Raw genomic sequence first — 19,551 nt, 5'->3', positions numbered from 1 at the left:
CCCTCCTAGCAGGGCAGTCCCGGGGATGGTTGGACTTCTTATAGGAGTTGAACTTCTTACATGGCAGCACAGGGTTTTCGTGATAGTATCCCAGTGGACAAGGGAAGGTTACGTGGCCTTTTATAGCCAGCCTTGGAAGTTGAACATTCACTTCCCTACATTCTACTTGTTACAGGGGAACCACTAACATTGGCCTAGATTCAAGGTGAGGGGATGTAGGCCCAACCTCTTGAGAAGAAGGTTGAAGAATTTGCGCCGTGGCTTTCAAAGCATCGTGTCTAGTATTTATTTATTTGTTTTTATTTTGTTTAAGAGTTTTCACTTGTTTTTTAAATATTTATTTTTGAGAGAGAGAGAGAGAGAGAGCGTGAGCAGGGGAGGGGCAGAGAAAGAGGGGGACAGAGGATCCGAAGCAGGCTCCGCTCTGTGAGCACAGAGCCCGACAGGGGGCTTGAACTCACAGACCGCGAGATGGTGAGCTGAGTGGAAGGCCGACCCGACGCTCAACCGAATGAGCCACCCACGTGCCCCCAACCATTGTGTATAGTATTTAATCCTTAAGACTAATTGATATCATCTAAGGGGATGGGTGTAGAGAGATAGGAGAGAGGGCTCAAAGACTGATCCCTGGGGCATCCAATTTTTAGAGATCAGAAGGACGAGGAGGACCCTCCAGAGAAGACTGAAAAGGAGTGGCCTGCGAGGTAGGAGAAAATGAAGACAGCGTAGAAGCAGAGTGAAGAAGTATTTCAGTAAAGGGGAGTGATCAGTGCTGTCAAATCCTGCTAAAAGTTCAAATAAATGTGGCCTGAGGATTGACAGTTGGCTTTGGTCTCGTGGAAGTCACTGGGTACCTGGGCCAGAGCGATTTCCACGTGTGGGAACTGGATACTTCAATTCTCACTTCTTTGGCTGGCTGTGTCACCTCCTGTGCCACCTCAGGACTGAGAGGCACGCACTGGTTTGCTGGGCTTGGCTTTTGTCCTCACACATGGTCACAGAGTCTTGCCAAATGTTTCCAGAGGATGGAATTTATAAGAGAAGACCACCTATCTTCTTAATGTTCAACTTCATGAGAGAGCTCCAATAGTGGACAATACCTGTATCATAATGTTTGACCCGAAGCCTATTTCTGAAAATTCCTTTTAGAGTAGAGCTTGTGAATATAGAGCTTTAATGAAAAGTTTAAACCAGGGATTTAAAGATAGGGCGAGACTTGGGGTGCCTGGGTGGCTCAGTTGGTTAAGCGTCTGACTTCGGCTCAGGTCATGATCTCACAGTCCATGAGTTCGAGCCCCGCATCAGGCTCTGTGCTGACAGCTCGGAGCCTGGAGCCTGCTTCGGATTCTGTGTCTCCCTCTCTCTCTGCCCCTCCCTTGCTCATGCTCTGTGTCTCTCTGTCTCAAAAATAAATAAAAACATTAAAAATAAATAAATAAAAATAAAGATAGGGCAAGATCTATTGATGAGCGAGTGGGAAACGTTAGTCTGTGAACCAAATTAAACTCGCCCTAGATAAGGAAGGTTTGTTTGGTGGGGGTTTTAAGCTTCTTGGGGGATCAAGGAAAGCAAAATAAATATGAAAAGGGAAGAGTGAAAATTGCTCCTATGTTAAAACCATGCACTTCAAAGCCCACTTAATGGTTGTCCAGAGATAAAACATTTATGTCATCTTTTTAAAAATTTTTATTTATTGGGGCACTCGGGTGGCCCAGTTGGTTGAGTGTCCGACCTCGGTTCAGGTCATGATCTCATGGTTTGTGGGTTTGAGCTCCACATTGGGCTCTGTGCTGACAGCTCAGAGCCTGGAGCCTGCTTCAGATTTTGTGTTTCTCTCTCTCTGCTCCTCCCCTGCTTGTGCTCTGTCTCTCTCTCAAAAATAAGTAAACGTTAACAAATTTAAAAAATATATTTATTTTTGAGAGAGAGAGGGAGAGAGAGAGAGAGAGAGAGAGAGAGAATCCCAAGTAGGTTCCACGCTCAGCACAGAGCCCGACATAGGGCTTGATCCCAGGACCCTGGGATCATGACCTGAGCTGAAATCAAGAGTCAGACGCTCAACCGACTGAGCCACCCAGGCGCCCCTCATTTTTTTTCTTTTTTAATAGTTTCGGTAAAACCGACACGGTGTGGATTGTATGCGTGTAAATCCTTGGCCTGCCTGCCTTTACAGCCATTCCTTACCCATCGCCGGCTCTGTGTCTGGGGGAACACCGGGTACGGTCTCTCCTTCACAGGCTCTGTGCTAGCCCACAAAAGACTGGGGACTCGAGGTGAGAGGATTCTCCTCCTCTCTCTCTGCCTCCGACAGCCTCCCTAGTAGTTGTCTCTTCTGTGGCTCAGCCCCCACCAGGCCCGGTTCTCACTCCCACCAGCGTTGCGGCTGCACCAGCTGCCGCCCCCAAACTGGGGGTTACCTTGATCTCCCCTGTTTGTTTCCTCAGCCCGTCCATCACCTGCGTCACCATTTCCCAGAATGAAGGTTCCCCCCGTTTTAATACATGGGTGATTTCTGGTTTTCTGGCTGGACCCTGCCATATCCTCTCTACTTCCCTCTTTTGCCCGCATGTCAATTTCTAATGCCCAACTATGCGAATTAACCACTGTATCTCCCTGCTTCCTGGTTACAATAGAATTCTGGGTTTACAGAATTCTGCACACTTTTAGACCTCCCTTGTGTAGTGGTTACAACCACAGGCCCTGGGGAAGTCTGGCTGGCTCAGGCGGTAAAGCGTGTGATTCTCGATCTCGGGGCTGTGTTTGAGCCTCACATTGGGTGGAGAGATTACCTAAAAATAAAATCTTAAAAAATAAATAAATAAAAAAATAACACCCTGGGCCCTGGCATGAGGTGGGCCTGGTGTTAACTCGCAGCTCCTTGGTCCCTTCCTAGCTACGGATCTATGTTTGCTAGGCCTCAGTTTTCTCATCTACGACATGGAGAGGATAATTTTTCTACTTCATATGCTTATGACAACTGAATAGAATAGTGTGTCCAATGTACTCAGGACAGGATTTACACATTGTAAGTGTTCTGTAAAGGAAGCAATTACTCATGTTGGGAGCCAGCTGTGAAATGAGGACAAGCTGGGGTTTCATCCTCAGAGTCTGTTAAAACCAAGTCATTCATTTGTGGGGTCACGACGCGCTCGGCTGAACGGGGATGTGATGTGGCACACGCCTTATTTTTGGCCCTGTTGTCCGTCACTCTTTTTTTTTTTTTCCTAATGTTTCTTTATTTTTAAGAGAGAGAAAGAGAGACAGAGTGTGAGTGGCAGAGGGGCAGAGAGAGAGGGAGACACAGAATCCCAAGCAGGCTCCAGGCTCTGAGCTGGCAGCACAGAGCCCGACGCAGGGCTCGAACCCACGGAGCACGAGAGCATGATGAGCCAGACCCGCTGAGCCACCCAGGTGCCCCATGTCGTCCATCGTTCTGGAGTAAGATACAGCGAGGTAAGAGTGGGGTCGGTCGTTATAAATGTTCCTTGGTGGACCGATTCTCTTGCTTTTAGGCCAGAGTCAGAGGATTGGATAGATCAAGGGAGATTGCATTGGAGATGAGGCATAATGACTCCTGACCTGTCCTCTTTCTATTCTGAAAGGTCGCAATAATTCCCAACACCTTCCTAAAACGTTTTTTGATGACTTCAAACAAACTGTGTTTGTGGGTAGCAAACATCTAATCTAATGCATCTATCTAATCTCCAGGCCCCCGACTGGAATTTCACAAAGACCTCCCCAGGCTCTTTTCCCAGGGAACACCCTGCCAGGTAGCCTGTGGCCCTCAAGTTTCGCAGGAGCAGTTCAAGCACCGTGGGGCTGCCAAGGCTGTGCCTTTCTTTGGCTTAAGACCGGTTTCATTAACAAGCATGTTCACACTTCAACCGGAACATTTAAAATAACACCCGCACAATGTGTTTAGTGTCTAGTTAATTATTAAGTCCCTGAGCTTGAATTATTCAAGCAAAATTGATTGCGTTCAACCTTCTTCCTTCTCTTTGTGCCTTTTTTTTTTTTAACATAAAAATAAGTCCTCCCCTTTACTCTCTAAACAATGTGGAAAAGGTTATTAAGCAACCATCAATACCCGGGACTGTGGGTGGTACCCAAGCGCTAACAGAATAGGTAGAGACACGACTCGCAGCTTGACTCCTTTGTTAGAAAACGTATCTGTACCGCATACGCTTCCATTGTTAATTAGCATTTATGAAGATCGAACATTTTTAAAATTCTCTCTTTTAAACTCTTTCTTATAGTTATTTACAAGTTGGATGAGTAGGTATCTTGGAGTCAGTTCTTTTTTTTAAATGTTGACTTAATTTTGAGACACACACACACACACACACACACACACACAGAGTGAGAGCAGAGAAGGGACAGAGAGAGAGGGAGACACAGAATCTGAAGCAGGCTTCAGGCTGCGAGCTGTCAGCACAGAGCCCTACATGGGACTCGAACCCACAAACCGCGAGATCATGACCTGAGCGGGAATTGGATGCTTAACTGACTGAACCACCCAGGTGCCCCTCTTGGAGTCAGTTCTATGGTGGAAAAACGAAAGGAATGGTTTCTTTCTTTGCTAGGTCAAATGAGAGTGTTAAAATGTCTTGGCTTCGCTATTAAAAACCATGTTGTTAAAGGACATTCTTTGACCTAAAGAGATGTTTATAGTATATTGCCAACTGAAAAGAGAAGGCTATGAAACTGTCTTTTAGTATGTATCATTTCTGTTAAAATGCATGGAAAGAAGACCTGAATAATAAACACCAAAATATGATTATCTGTGTTGGGATTAAACAGTTCAGTTTTGCTTTTCTGTTACTTTTATAATCAGCCAACACACACATATAAAAATGTCATGGCTAGAAACGATTGATCTTTTGTCTAAGTATCACCCGTGTCAACAGCGCGTTGGCGATGATGCCCTCCCATTTAAGCCAGGCAAGTGTAGACTTGGCAAGCGTAGATGCTACGCAAAATTCATAGTGTTTTGTGAATCACAGCAACTTGAATAATTTCCATCAGCCTTTGTTTCTTAGACTTCATTCCTAGTTGTTCCTCAGCTTCCACATTCTTAAGATGTAAAAAAGATGCCATTGTGGGCACTAACATAGAACACATAACTGGCCCACGGGCATAGGCAAGGGATATAACATAATTGTATTCTGGAGAAAAATTATAAAGGAGATGGCCATTTTGAGAGGAAATGACAGAAATGCAGTGACCCAGTTTGGTGATACATTTCAATGTGGGACCTTCCATGAGAAATCCGTAAACAGAGCTCTCCTGAAACCAAGACTGGAAAAAACCGGGAAGGCCCTGAATGCCTGAAAGCATCGGGGGACCGTAGCTCTTGAACGACTTGCCCCTGTTGCCCAGCGTCTGCAGAGCCCCAGGGTCACACGTGTGCGGGCGCGCGCGAGGGCGCGGGCGCGCGCACACACACACACACACACACAGGGACCGTGGGTTCGAAGCCGGCCGAGCACGGTCGGGACTCCCTGCACCGCCTGAATCCCTGCAGGTGGTATAACCTTGGCTGCGGCTGGAGTGGTTCCGGAGGAGGAGCCCAGTGCTCCGCGTAGGGAAACTTTCGGAACTGGAGATGGCATCCTGCCCTTGCTTGGCACACACACTCCCGACCCGGACGCTAGCGCACACGGGTCTGTCATTGCATTTGTCCTGGGAATGACACACGAAGTGGTGTAATTAGACACCCAGGGAATTGCGAGTCGGTTGAGCTCGGGAACCGCATTTGCGGAGGGAGGCGGGGGGGGGGGGGGCGGGTGGTGCGCAGGTAAGGGGCGCTAGGAGGGGCACGTCCTCAGCAAGTCTGGGGGCGGGGGGCCCAGCGGCTGCTCCTGCCCCTCCCCCACCCCTCCTCCCGGAGCAAACGTGCCGGGCAGGTGGTGCTCCGGGGGCGCCGGGCAAGGCCCGCTCGCCGTCCGCGCCAGAGGCCTCCGCGGGTCCTCCAGCATCCCTGCGTTCCACGTCGCGGCGGCCGCGGCCCCGCCGGGGGTGCAGCCGCCCGCGCCGCGGCCCGCGCCCCTCCTGGGCCTCGGCTCCGCGCCGCGCAGCTGGGGGAACCGACCCCGCTGGGCCCCGCGGGGCTCGGGCGGGGGCGGGGCGGGGGGCGGCGCGGGCGCGCGCGCGCGGCCGGGCCGCCATATTGGATCCGGGCGCGGCGGCGCGCTGTAGGCTACGCGCGCGCGCGCGCGCGCGCGCGGCGGGGGCTGGGGGGAGCCTCGCGGAGCCCAGGGCGCGAGCGCGCCAGGCCGGGAAGGCGGGGGAGGGGTGGGACGGAGAGGAAGGGAGTGGCTGCGAGCCGGGCTGCCGCAGCCTCCGCTCTCCTCACCGGCGGCACCGACCCCTCCTCCCGCGCCCGGTCGGGGAAAAGATGCCCTGAGCCCCGGGGCGTGAAGAAGGGGGAGAAGGCGCCGACCGCGTCCCGTGAATCCAGAAGCCCCCCCCTCCCCCCGCGCCCCGCGCCAGGGCGTCGGGAGCCTCCGGGGCGGCCGCCGGGCGGCCGAGGGGGGCGGGGGAGAGCGGCCGTCCGCCGCGCGCCGCGCAGGCCCCCGGCCGGCGACCCCCCGCCATGGGGCGGGCGCGGGCGGCCGAGTAGCCGCAGCCCCCGGAGCCGGGGCGGGCGCCGCCGCAGCCCGCGCGTCAGGCCCCGGCGGACGCCGCGAGGAAAATGAGGAGTGTCGTCCGGAATCCGCGGGAGAGCGGACTCGCCGCAGAGCCCTGACGAGGGGGACGCCGGGAGCAGGGAGGAGACGCGTCCTCCGGGCAGGGCCGGGCGGGCGGCGCGCCGAGGGGCTGCCCCGCGGACCCCGCCGCCGGGCCGCTCTGCCCGCGGCGCCCGGGGAGCCTCTGCGGCGGCGGCGGCGGCGCTGCCTTTGCCTCCGCCGAGTGCCTTCTGGGGGCTTCCTCCCTTTGCCGTGGTCCTCCTTCCCCGGGAGCGGATCGGACCCAAGCCATTAATGATGCGGCCGGGCTCGCTGCGGGGTTGTGTGGCACGAGGTGAATTTTGAATGAAGGCGAAGAGTTGTGTTTTCTTTTCTTTCTCAAAGGAAAAAAAATTTTTTTTTTTGTTTTTTTTTAAAGAAGTCTGGACTCTTGGGTCCGTTGTACTTGGATCGCCTCCTGCGACTGCACCGTGCTCTTCTTTGGAAAAGATGTACGAAAGCCCCGTTGCATGGTAGCTCGCCCCGCAGAGCCGGGCGTGCGCGCGCGGGATCGCAGGCGCTCCGGGCCGGGGGGCTCCCCGGCCGCTCGGGGGCGGGGCGGGGGGGGGTTGTCGGGCGTCCGCGGCCCGGCCTGACAGCTGCGTGAGGGGACCGGACCCACCGCTTCCAGAACTCCGGCTCGGGGCCGCCGCGTGCCCCGCGCGCCAGTGACCGAGGGGAGGCGCGGCGGACGGGGGCGCAAACATGTCCGGAGAGGTGCGCCTGCGGCAGCTGGAGCAGTTCATCCTGGACGGGCCCGCTCAGACCAACGGGCAGTGCTTCAGCGTCGAGACGCTGCTGGACATCCTCATCTGCCTGTACGATGAGTGCAACAACTCTCCGCTCCGAAGGGAGAAGAACATTCTCGAATACCTGGAGTGGGGTGAGTGTGCCTGGCCTAAGTCCGCCCCCCGTTTCGTTGGGCATTGGTGGTTTCGTTGTTGCGGGGGGTCGCCGCGAGTGAGCGGCGGGGCTCGGCGATCAGTACGTGGCTGGACATAGATCGTCCATGTGACATGTATGGTAAACGCGTCACGGGCCTGGTACGTAGCTCGAAGTACCTGTGCGGGAAGGGAACGGATCCCACTTACCCGAGTTTTTTTTTTTTTTTTTTAATAGTTTTTGGTAGATGTTGTCCCAAGAGTAAAAACCGCGCTACCCCATTATTGCCTTGATTTAAAGTGGCGTTTGGGAGGAAGGACTTCTGTTTTCAGGTCAACCGTCAGAGATTTTGAGTAATTCGGTGATGAGCAAAGTGGATTATTGCTCACGGTTGCCCCAGCGCATGGCGGAATAACACACATTCAGTTGAAAGGTGTCGGTTGGCGGAACGCATTCCTTCCCAGGCTCTGGAAACCGCTCTTGAAATGGGCGGAGAGATGAACATGTCTTGGGTCAACAGGAACTGGAAGGTGGTGGCCCGTGGGTTTTATTTCATCTCCGTATGGCACTCGCAGAGGAAACTGCCGCACACGGACTTTCCAGAAATTGTCATGTTTGGAAGACAGCATGACCTAATGGTTAAGACATTTTGCGATAGTACTTGGTGGGGAATGTTTGGGATCAGCTCCCACTTGAGGGGTAGATGAACTGTAAATTTAATTCGGATCTAGGCCGGTTGGACTTTTGTCGTCATTTCCCTCCCCGGAGACGGGATTTGGAGGAAGACCTACCGTAGCCGAATAGCTCGGCGAGGCGCGCAGACGCTCCATGTGACCTTCAAGCTTGGGGGCTTGGCCTAAGTTCTTCTTCCCGGGTCACGTGCGTGCGAGCGCGTTGAACACCCGGCCCTCTGTTGGGAGAGAGAAACTCCTCACCACCCACACCTGCGCCGAGGGGTGTTGGCCAGGGTCGGACCTGTGGGGTCCTAACAATTTTACTTTGTTGGCAGGTGTTCGCACTACGATGCCTTCCCGAGTAGACCTTTATTTTCTTGAAGTCCAAGTCGAGTGGTGATTATTTCGTTGATTGATTGACTGATTGATTTTTGGTTTGAAATTGATTAAAAATTAGTTTGTCAGGTTGATTGACTGATTGATTTTTGGTTTGAAATTGATTAAAAATTAGTTTGTCAGGTAAATCACTCCTGGGCCGTAAGATGGCCTATCCATAATAATTGTATTGAACTTGGCCCGGATCAGAAGTTTTCTAGCAGCTTCATGTCATGAGGTGTTGAAAGTGTGTGTGTGTGTGTGTGTGTGTGTGTGTGTGTGTGTGTGTGTTCATACATGTGAATGGGATGGTTTTTACAGGCTCCTAGGCTCATGCTGGGAATGTAAGAATTCGAAACCATCTTTTCTCCTAAGCGTGAGACCATTGTGATTGACTTTGGTACTGGTTTTGTATGTCTTTTATTTTTATGTGTAGGGTAAACTATTTTATAAAGCATATGTAATTTTCCATTCCCTGTTTCATAAATGTAGAGACTTTACCTAGTGTTTCTTTTGAAAATTCAAAGAAACGGTTTAGGTACTTCTAGAGTGCCCGTTCTTGGATTATGGTTCCATAGCGACACTCTTGTCAGTGATCATGGTTGTCATTTAATCTCTGTTCTTTCTCATCTATGAAATGGTGGGAGATCTCTATGCACCAGTAATAAATATAAATGTACAGTTATAATAAAAGGGAAAATCATATCCTGAATTGCCTTTTGGTTTTTAAGAGTTTACATAGTAGTTTTGTGCAATACGATACTTTGCTGTTTGGCCAGAATAATTTATGCATATTTTTCCACTAGGTATGTTTTCTTGAGCTTTGTTTTTTATATCTCTATAAAAAGAACCCTTGCTTATGCATATTTAATTTAAGCCAAATAAGCCAAAAATCGAATAAATATTTGGCCAAACACATTTTATTTTTATTAATGTATTTTAAGTAATTTCAAACCAGGGATTTTGCACCGTTTAAAGTAGGTTAAGTTTTAGGGGTATCGTTCATATTTTGTCTTTTTAGAAGTCTGATATGACATGACAAAGATACGTAGTCTCAAGTAAATTCATATTGTATTTCTCAGTAATCGAAAAAACGAGACTAGAATTTTTAGGGACTTTGTACACTGTGGGGTCAAGCAGTGACTGTTCAGGCATTTGTAAGATAGATAATGAGGTCTTGAAAGTGGGAGTTATCAAACACAGAAGTTTGGTTAAGGACTAGGAAGAAGTTAAGAATGGAAGAGCTGTCAAGAGATGTATCTTCAGTGGTATTGCTATTTTTAAGTTATTTGAGAATTTATGTTAAGAATGCCAGTGTGTTCTCTGCATTTAAGTATTGATATAGGTCAGCTGTTGGGTCTCAGTTGATTACTACCTTTTGGGGAAATGCCCTATTTTATTCTTATTATCTAACATTATATAAAAAGTAGATCAAGGAAGTTTCCAGATAGCGAAATGACCCCAATATAATTTCTTAGACATTACTTTTTTGGTCTGTATTGGAAATTTATAGGGATTGTTTGTTGGGCTTAAATATGATAATTACGATTTGTGTGAAATGGCACAGTTTTTAGTTTGATTTTTTAAAAGATCCAGTATTTGCAACAGTAGAGCAGTAGTCGTTAAATAGTCTATATTACATGCTGGGTATATTTGTGTTTGGCTGTTTACGTGAATGAATGCATCATCTAGTTATGCCTTATTTTTATGCTGATGATAGGCTACTGTAAAAAATGGAGTCAGCCAAGATTCTGTCTGTGTGGCTTCATTCCATCAATTTCACTTTATTCCTGGTTATGGTCCATTTCACTTTTATTATCGGTACAGTTAATGTTTTGTTCGTTACACTATCATGACAAGAAAACTGACAGTTCACTCAGGTACTTTTTTTCTCGGGTGGGTGGGGGACAGCATTCCTTGTTCTTGCTGATGGCTTGAGGGAGGAAGTGTAGACTCCTAGAGAGGAAGAAGGAATTAAGCCAATGAGCAGTAGAGCAGTGGGCTAAGAGTGCCTTCAGGCTATATAGACTGCTTAAATTTAATAATGCGTATTTTCCAGTTATATCTGATAAGATTAGAAAGACTTGTGTCCTTGTTTTTCAGCTGTTGAAATGATAGAGATTTGTGTGTTTGTTTATAAAATAATAGCTTTGATATCAGCAGTAGAACTCTAGAATGATTTACAGTAGAATTGTATGAATAAAAATAACGTTTATATTATAAACATTATAACTTGCTGTCAATGAGGACATGACTGTCTTGTTCACTGAATTGGCTACCTCTCCTTTGAAAAGGGAAATTGGTATTTTAGGGACTTCTTTACCAACTGACTTAAAACATAGATGTCAGATAATGTTAATAACAAAAGAAGCATGTAAGGCTGTGTGTGGATAACTGTTTTTTGGTGCTTTCTGAATCTTGTACTTGGTAGTCTCATTTAAGTTATCCTTAATTTTGTAGGTTATTTAGTATATGCATACTCATACATCTAAATAGTCAGTAAGAAACTTATTACCAGAGCACCTCAGCTGGTACTGGGGTTTAAACTTTTCCTTTCATTGGGGTGGTTTTGAAGCTTATTAACATCTTTTCACATGTGGGTCAGTTAGGTGAGGTGATGAGGGCTTGTTAGAAGGATCTGAATCATCTGAATCTTTTCTAGGATGCTTTGTTTTTCACTTCAGCTGTAGGTTAGTAGAATTTGTCACGCCAAACTATCAAAGTGTTCATGTGATACAGATGATTAAATTTATTTTATTTAAAGTCCTCAGGATTATCACCAATGTCATCAGAAATACAGGTTGGGCACTTGTTTCCTTTATACTTGCCAGTAATTTAGTCTTATTCTAAGAATGACAGTAAGTATAATTTTTTGATCTAATACAGTGCTGATATAGTAGGTGATGTCTATTATTTTTCTGTTTCTCTTTTTTCTGTTTCTTTTTTAAATAGAAGTATAATTAACGTCCAGTGTTATATTAGTTTCAGGTGTGCAATCCAAGGATTCAACGATTCTGTACATTACTCAGTGCTCTAGATAAATGTCCCCTTAAGCCCTTTCTCTGTTTCTCCCCTCTGGCAACCCCCCCCCTCCCCCCCATCCATCTCCCCTCTGGCAACCACCAGTTTGTTCTGTGTTTAAGAGTCTGGTTTTGTTTGTTTTTGTGTTTGCCTTTGTTCACTTGTTTTATTTCTTAAATTCCATTTATGAGTGAAATCGTATGGTATTGCGTCTCTTTTCAAAAGTATATATGGCTGTGAGTGAGAGTGGGGATGTTAGGATTAACACTTTAAGAATTTTAGGAATTTATTTTTCATATGGAAATGTAAGGCATACCTTAGCATAGCAGTGTAAAAACAAGCAGCATAATGTTGGCAGTTTTGTGAAACATTTCCTAATTCCTGGGACTCGGTTACTAGTACAGAGTGAGCCCAGGCTGTTTAGGGTAAAGGAACCAAACTTCGTCCAAATTAACACTTTGTTATACTACACTTCACTTTGGCGGTTAGTTTCTTTGAAACCTTTTCTCTTTTGGTACACTTAGTGCCAGTATGTTGTGTGGGTAGCTCATTGTTTCCATCCTATTGTTTTGATAGCTTTTAAAATCAATTTACTGAGTCCAGAGAGCATTTAAAAAATTAAACAGACCAGAATAGAGAATATCAAGTACATTGTGTTTAGAAAGAATAAGTATTTTCCTGTCAAACTCTTTGTTTTTCTGTATTTCTACTGTAGATCGGGATCAAAAGAGTTTGAAACTCTAGTGTAGATTGAAGCTAATATATGTTGACTGTTTAACGGCAAAAAGATTGTAGACATAGTTCTTTTTTTTTTTTCAGAAAGAAAAGTGCACATCATTAAAAAAAAAAGGGACAGACTGGAGAATTTAATGGAGAGGAGTTTAGAAAGGGACCAGGAACTAGGAAGGAGAGACGGAGAACGGGAGAAAGGACGGACTAGAAAATGAGCGTGGATATAGTGTTTTCCTGGGTTGCTGCTTAAGTCCGAGCTGTGAATGAGTATTTTTAATTTACAAGAACTCAGTGAACGGAGAACTTGACTTTATACTCCTTTGTATTGTCTTTGATGGTTCATTTCCTTTTCCTTTGACATTTTTCCTTTTCTGGCTTGGGGTCTTGGATGTTGACTCACTGATTGTCAGAGTTGTGTAAGTGTGGCAAACAGGAGGGATAACCCTATGACCTGTAGACTCTGGTGTTTTTTGGTTCTGTCTTCCCATTACTCCAGATGAACTCTATAGTGGATGCAAGTGAGAAGGCTTTGCTAGTGCCATAGATTTTCTGATCCCTTATTACTCACACGAAAGTGCCAGTGGGAGTGATGTAAGGTTTTCGGAAGCTATGGCCAAGAATTGCTCAGCTGCTTTGTCAGTATGTGAATCAGTCCAGAAGTTCTTTACATAAAGACTTTTGTTTTTGAATGACCCGCACTGCACGTTTAGGTCATCCCAGATATACGAGTGGCTGTCGTTTCTGGCCACTGCCTACAAAACTCCTTTGTACATGAGGGGATTTCTCTTCCCCACTGATACTCATCAGGGCCCCTCGGTAGCTCTTGTGGTCTAGTTGCTCTGAACTCACTTTCTAGCGTCCACTGCCTTTTTCCACTTAGCACACGGGGAATGGCTGGCCCTTTGCTGGCCAGCCCTCCTACCCCGCCTCCTGGCGCTTCTATATCTGCTGCACGTTAGCTCTCGTGGTGACCAGGAGCGGGGCGGGGAGGGTGCAGACCCGCTCCCCCCTTCCTTCTTGCCCCTTGCTTCTTCGTGGTGTAACTCTTTTCTGTTTTGGAATTAGGGCTTCTGCAGTCTAGCCCCATCCCTACTTTGAACAGGTGCTTTGGAAATCCAGGGGATATTAATAGGTGCTTTGTGGCTGGAGAGGGGAGGCAGATGTTGATGTGACTAAATAAATTTGGGAAACTATTTTAAACAAAAGTAAACATCAAGAGTAGTGCCAGTTACTCTAGAATTTATATATGATGAGAATATATATATATTATATATTACACATGATGAGAAAAAAATATATATGATGAGAGAATCATCATTTTTTAAAAAAATTTTCTAATGTTTTATTTATTTTTGAGAGACAGAGACAGCATGAATAGGGGGAGGGGCAGAGAGAGAGGGAGACATAGAATCCAAAGCAGGCTCCAGGCTCTGCACTGTCAGCGCAGAGCCTGATGTGGGGCTCGAACTCAGGAACTGCGAGATCATGACCTGAGCTGAAGTCGGATGCTTAACTGACTGGGCCACCCAGGCGCCCCTCGTCTTTTTTTTTTTTTTTCTTTAAACCATACCTGAATGATGTATGACAACAAGTATTCCATGGGACACCCTTTGAGAAACACTCTTTTATTACGAGGTCATGGTGTTTCTTGTATCAGGGTTAGAAGGAGATGATTTTGGGAAACTTTGGGATACCTTGCGGTTTGAGGAAGAATCATAATTTGAGTAAGTTGTATTTTACTTAGTGGTTGTGGACTTTTAATGGTCTTCTGTGTGATGGTCATGTGAACTGAGAGATAAACTTGATCATGTGGACTAGCACAAGAGCGATGCCGATGAACTATTACATCTAGGAGAAGCATCCTAGAAAGTAGAGTGAAATTAGATGTAAAATAGTGAACCAGTACGATCAACCCCTACAGTCCTTGAAATTACTGAGAAGAATAATTACGACCTTTTCTTGCTCTAATTAAACTTGCTTTTCAGGGAGTCAGAGTGGCTCAGGTTGAGCGTCTGGCTCTTGATTTCGGCTCAGGTCATGATCCCGGGGTTGTGGGATTGAGCCCTGCGTTGGGCTGTGCTGAGAGTGGAGCCTGCTTAGGATTCTTTCTCTGTCTCTCTCTGCCCCTCTCCCCAACTTGTCCTTTCTCTCTCTCTTGAAAAAAAAAAAATAAGTGAATAAACTTGCTTTTCAAGTATAGGGAATCACTATAAATACAGAAATTCTCACTTTATCTTTTGTAGCTTTCGTTACTGTAATTGGTAACGTGTTGCGAAAATATTTATCTGAAACAGTTTGATTCATTACTTTGTGATATTTAAGAGGAAAAGGTCAAGGACTTACTGTTTTAGAATTCGTTGTAGTACTAGGTATTGTTTTTTCTAAGGTTACAATGTTTTAACTAAGCTATTGGTTTCAGACTTTTGGACCAGTGTGGAATTTCACAACTTGCTATAACATTGTATATGTGAAGCTATGGATTTCAAGTGCCAGCACCTATTTATATGTAGCGTAAAGAAACCAGAAAATACAATTCTTTTATTGAAGAGAAAAACACGCATACAGGCATACCTTGGAGATATTGTGGGTTTGGTTCCAGACCACCACAATAAAGCAAATACTGTAATAAATGATTCAATTGAATTTTTTGGTTTCCCACTGCATATAAAGGTTAGGTTTATTTACTAAGTGTGCAATAGCATTATGTCTAAAAAAAATGGACATACTTTAAATAAAAAATACTTTAGTGCTAAAAAACGGTAACCATCTGAGCTTCCAGTGAGTCGTGATCTTGCTGCTGGAGGGTCTTGCCTCCCTGTTGGCGGCTGCTGACTGGTCGGGGTGGTGGGGCTGAAGGTTGGGGTTGGGGCAGTTTCTGAAAATAAGATAAGTTCGCCTCATTGCTGGACTCTTGCTTTCATGAGCGAATTCTCTGGAACACACGACGCAGCCTGATCGTCTGACCCCTGGCAGAACTTCTTTCGGGACTGGAGTCCTGCCTCAGACCCTGCCGCTGCCTTATCGGCTCAGCTGATGTCTGTTCCAAATCCTCCGTTGTCATTTCAACGGTCTTCCCAGCGTCTTCACCGGGAGGACCTTCCACCTCCAGAAACCATGTGCGCATCCGATCAGGTTTGACGAGGAGATCGCAGGCCTCCCGTCTGCAGCCCCCACTTCTGACCCCGGTTCCCTTGCTGTTTCCACCACAGCTGCAGGGGCTCCCTCCCCTGACGTCTTGAAGGGGCATCTTGAGGGCTGGAACCAACTTCTTCCAAACCCCTGTGAATGCTGGTACTTTGATTTCTTCCCACAGATCACAAATGTTCCTAGTGGCATCTAGAATAGATGAAATAGAAAGGTGAATCCTTTCCAGAAGGTGTTTGATTTACTCTGCCCAGATCCATCAGAGGAATCACTATCTGTGGCAGCTGTAGCCTAATGAAACCTATTTCTTCTGTAATAAGACTTGAACGTTAAGATTACTTCATGATCCGTGGGCTGCAGAATGGATGTCATGTTAACAGACATGAAATCAACATGAATCTCATTGTCTGTCTCCATCAGAGCTCTTGGGTGCCCAGTGCTGTCAGTGAGCAGTCGTGTTTTAAAAGTAATCTTTTTTCTGAGCAGTAGGTCTCACCAGTGGGCTTAAAATATTCAGTAAGCCAGGGGCACCTGGGTGGCTCAGTCGGTTAAGTGTTCGACTGGGCTCAGGGCATGATGTCACAGTCTGTGAGTTCGAGCCCCGCGTCGGACTCTGTGCTGACAGCTCAGAGCCTGGAGCCTACTTCGGATTCTGTGTCTCCCTTTCTCTCTGCCCCTCCCCTGCTCACACTCTGTGTATCTCTCTCTCTCAAAAATAAATAAACTTAGAAAAATTTTTTTTTAATTAAAAAAATAATTCAATAAACCATGCTGTAAACAGATGTGCTGTGATCCCAGGCCTTGTTCCGTTTCTGGAGCACAGGCAGAATAGATGTAGCATAGTTCGTAAGGGCCCTTGGATTTTTGGAATGCCACATGGACGTAGGGTTCAAGTTAAAGTCCTCACCAGCTGCATTAGCCCCTCACAAGAGAGTCAGCCTGTCCTTTGAGGCGTTGAAGCCAGGCACGGACTCCTCTCCAGCCATGAAAGTCCTAGATGGCGTCTTCCAGTGCGAGGCTGTTCTGTCTACACTGAGACGTGTTGTTGAGTGTAGCCCCCTCATTAATTCTCTCGGCTGGACCTTCTGGAGAACTTGGTGCAGCTTCTCCATCGGACTTGCTTCCTCACCTTGCACTTTTATGGAGACGGCTTCTTCTCTTAAACCTTGTGACCCAGCCTCTGCCAGCTCAGACTTCTCTTCTGCGGCTTCCTCCCCTCTCTGAACCTTCACAGACTTGATGGGAGCCAGGGCCCTGCTCTGGGTCAGGCTGTGGCTTAAGGGAATGTCGTGGCTGTTGGCTCTTCCGTCCGGACCACGGACGCTTCGTCCATGTCGGCAGTACGGCTGTTTCGCTCTCTTGCCATTCGTGTGTTCACTGGCGTAGCACATTGCATTTATTTCGAGAACTTTTTCTTTGTGTTTATAAGTTAGCTGTTGGGTGCACGCAGCCTGGCTTTCCGCCTGTCTTGGCTTTCAGCATGCCTTCTTCACCGAGCTTGATCATTTCTGGTCACTTTGTAGAGTGAAAGACGTGCAACTCTTCCTGTCACTTGAACGCTTAGAGGCCATTGCAGGTTGTTAATTGGCCTAATTTCAGCCTTGGTGCGTCTCAGGGAACAGGGAGGCCCGGGGTGAGGGGCAGACATGGGGACACAGTGGGTCCGTGGGAACACAGAGTTTATTGGTCAAGTTCTCCATGTTCTGTGGGCATGGTTCGCAGCGCCCCTAAGCAGTTACAGCAGTAACATGACAGATGAGTGGTCACTGGATCGCCATAACAAATAGAACAGTACTGAGAACTTTGAGATGTTGCAAGAATTACCAAAACGTGCCCTAGACGTGAAGTGAGCAAATGCTGTGGGAGCAGTGGTGCAGCTTGACGTGAAGCTGCCATTTACTTTGTTTGTAAAAAAAAACAAAAACAAAAAAACAAAAAATATGAACGAAGCACAATAAAGTAGTAAATCGTCAGAAGGTCAGTGGTAGCCTCATGCTGTGTCACAATGCCTGTGGTGGCTCACCTCTCATCTCCTCATCACAGGCATTGTGTCCTCTCATGTTGTCACAGGAAGGGTGAGTGCAGCACAGGGAGGTATTTTGAGAGGCCACATTCACATAACTTTTATTGTAGTGTACTTTTGTAATTGTTACTTTTTTTACAGTTTATTTAAACTTTATTTTGAGAGAGAGCGCATGAGCAGGGGAGGGGCAGAGATCCCCGAGCAGGCTCTGCATTGTCAGCGCGGAGCCTGATGCGGGGCTCGAACTCACCACCCATGAGATCATGACCTGAGCCGAAACCGAGAGCCGGGCGCTCAACTGACTGAACCACCCAGGCGCCCCTATGATTGTTATGTTTTACTATTAGTTATTGTTAATCTCTTACTGTGCCTAAAATTTAAATTAAACTTTATCATAGGTACGGACTTATGGGAAAAAATACAACGTATGCACGGTTCAGTACTGTCCTCAGAGTCCACTGGGTTCTTGGAACATACACCCCAAGGATAAGGGCCAACTACTGTAATCATTGTTTTTTACCATAAACTCCTCTGGATATCAGGGTGGCAGATAATAAGACTAGAGGATAATTGAATTTGATTATTTAAAGACGAGTAGCTTACAGGGGAGAAATTAATTAGCTTTTTGTCCCCCTCCGATCTACATTTATTTTTCCTTCCTTCCCCATCAACACTTCCTCTCTCCCCCAATCTAATTATGCCTGAAAGCACTGCCCATATAGATGAAAACAGTCTTCTAAGAATACACGCGAATGAGTTCAGTCACGTGTGGTCATTTATGTTTTGGTTTTATTTCAAATTGTTTAAACATCACCGTAGGCTTAATCAGTGAAAAACCCCCCACCTATTCTCTTTGCTCGATTCGTAGTGATCAAGCTTAATTAAATTTTCTTAGAGTTTCCATGGTGAAGATCTGCAACCTGAAGTGTTCCTGGTCTACACCAGCATCCTGGTAAAGAGCGTGGGCTTTCCATCCAGACTGACTCCTTGGATTCCTGGCTAGCTGATCTCAGCCAGCTGCGTAGCCTCTCTAAGTCTGTTCTATCCTCTGTGAAAAAACAGACAATAGTAAGAGCTTATTTTGCCAAAAGGTTGAAAGTTGGTCTAGGTTTATTCCTTTTCTGGTGATTTATATTTTCTTGTTTTTTGTTTTTTTCTGGTTTTTTGTTTTCGAAGTTTCTGTCTAGCATTATGATAAAGTTAGAACTAAAATGCTTTTTTTTTTTTTTTGTATTTTGTATGGAAATGTCTTTCCTTATGTGACTATGCAGACAGCATCTTATTCCTTCTTTTTGGACAAGGTATTTTGCATTGGAACATCTTGTTATTAACTGAACTGTTTTTCACCAAACATCAAACAAGTATGCATCCTTTGTATCACCAACAGCACATATTACTAAGTGGCTAGTTACGTTTTATTTTTATACCTACACAGCTCCAATCTGCAAATGAGTGGTAGCGTTTTGGACCTCGAATCAGAAGATTAAAATAACCGTGAAAGGTCATTGATGCATTGCTCACTTAAGACTGATTGTGGACTAAAGACTATGCAGCACCCACAAGTACATGTTGTGGTCTAACAGGGAATATGAAGAAAAGAACAGCGAACACGATTGTTTCCTAAACGGCGTTTCAAGGGATGTAAATGATTATTCTGAAGATTAAGAGTTCAGTGAATATGGCAGTAGTTTTATTGTATCTTTGGATATGACAAAACACATCAGAGTGAAAGGTTTTTTGTTTTTTTTTTTTTTTTTTAAATTTTTTTTTTCAACGTTTATTTATTTTTGGGACAGAGAGAGACAGAGCATGAGCGGGGGAGGGGCAGAGAGAGAGGGAGACACAGAATCGGAAACAGGCTCCAGGCTCTGAGCCATCAGCCCAGAGCCCGACGCGGGGCTCGAACTCCGGGACCGCGAGATCGTGACCTGGCTGAAGTCGGACGCTTAACCGACTGCGCCACCCAGGCGCC

At 46.4% G+C, this 19,551-nt stretch overlaps 1 protein-coding gene across 6 annotated transcripts in view; it reads left to right on the top strand.

Annotated features, from left to right (window-relative positions):
- Window positions 1–6,588: 6,588 nt before the first annotated feature.
- The window catches only part of CDC42BPA (CDC42 binding protein kinase alpha), a 323,204-nt gene continuing 310,241 nt past the window's right edge, over window positions 6,589–19,551 (top strand). For 4 of the 6 annotated variants that reach the window (XM_047839754.1, XM_047839753.1, XM_047839757.1 and 1 more), the window contains exon 1: window positions 6,591–7,611. In XM_047839754.1, coding sequence (XP_047695710.1) covers window positions 7,434–7,611 — 178 coding nt within the window. In that variant the 5' untranslated portion in view covers window positions 6,591–7,433. Of the gene's footprint in view, window positions 7,612–19,551 lie in introns of all 6 variants that reach the window. The other 2 variants (XM_047839756.1, XM_047839755.1) reach the window with 2 other exon arrangements.

This window comes from Prionailurus viverrinus, chromosome F1 (assembly GCF_022837055.1).
Source record: "Prionailurus viverrinus isolate Anna chromosome F1, UM_Priviv_1.0, whole genome shotgun sequence".
Taxonomy (NCBI): Eukaryota; Metazoa; Chordata; class Mammalia; order Carnivora; family Felidae; genus Prionailurus; species Prionailurus viverrinus.
This window is presented reverse-complemented; position numbering and strand designations above follow the sequence as displayed.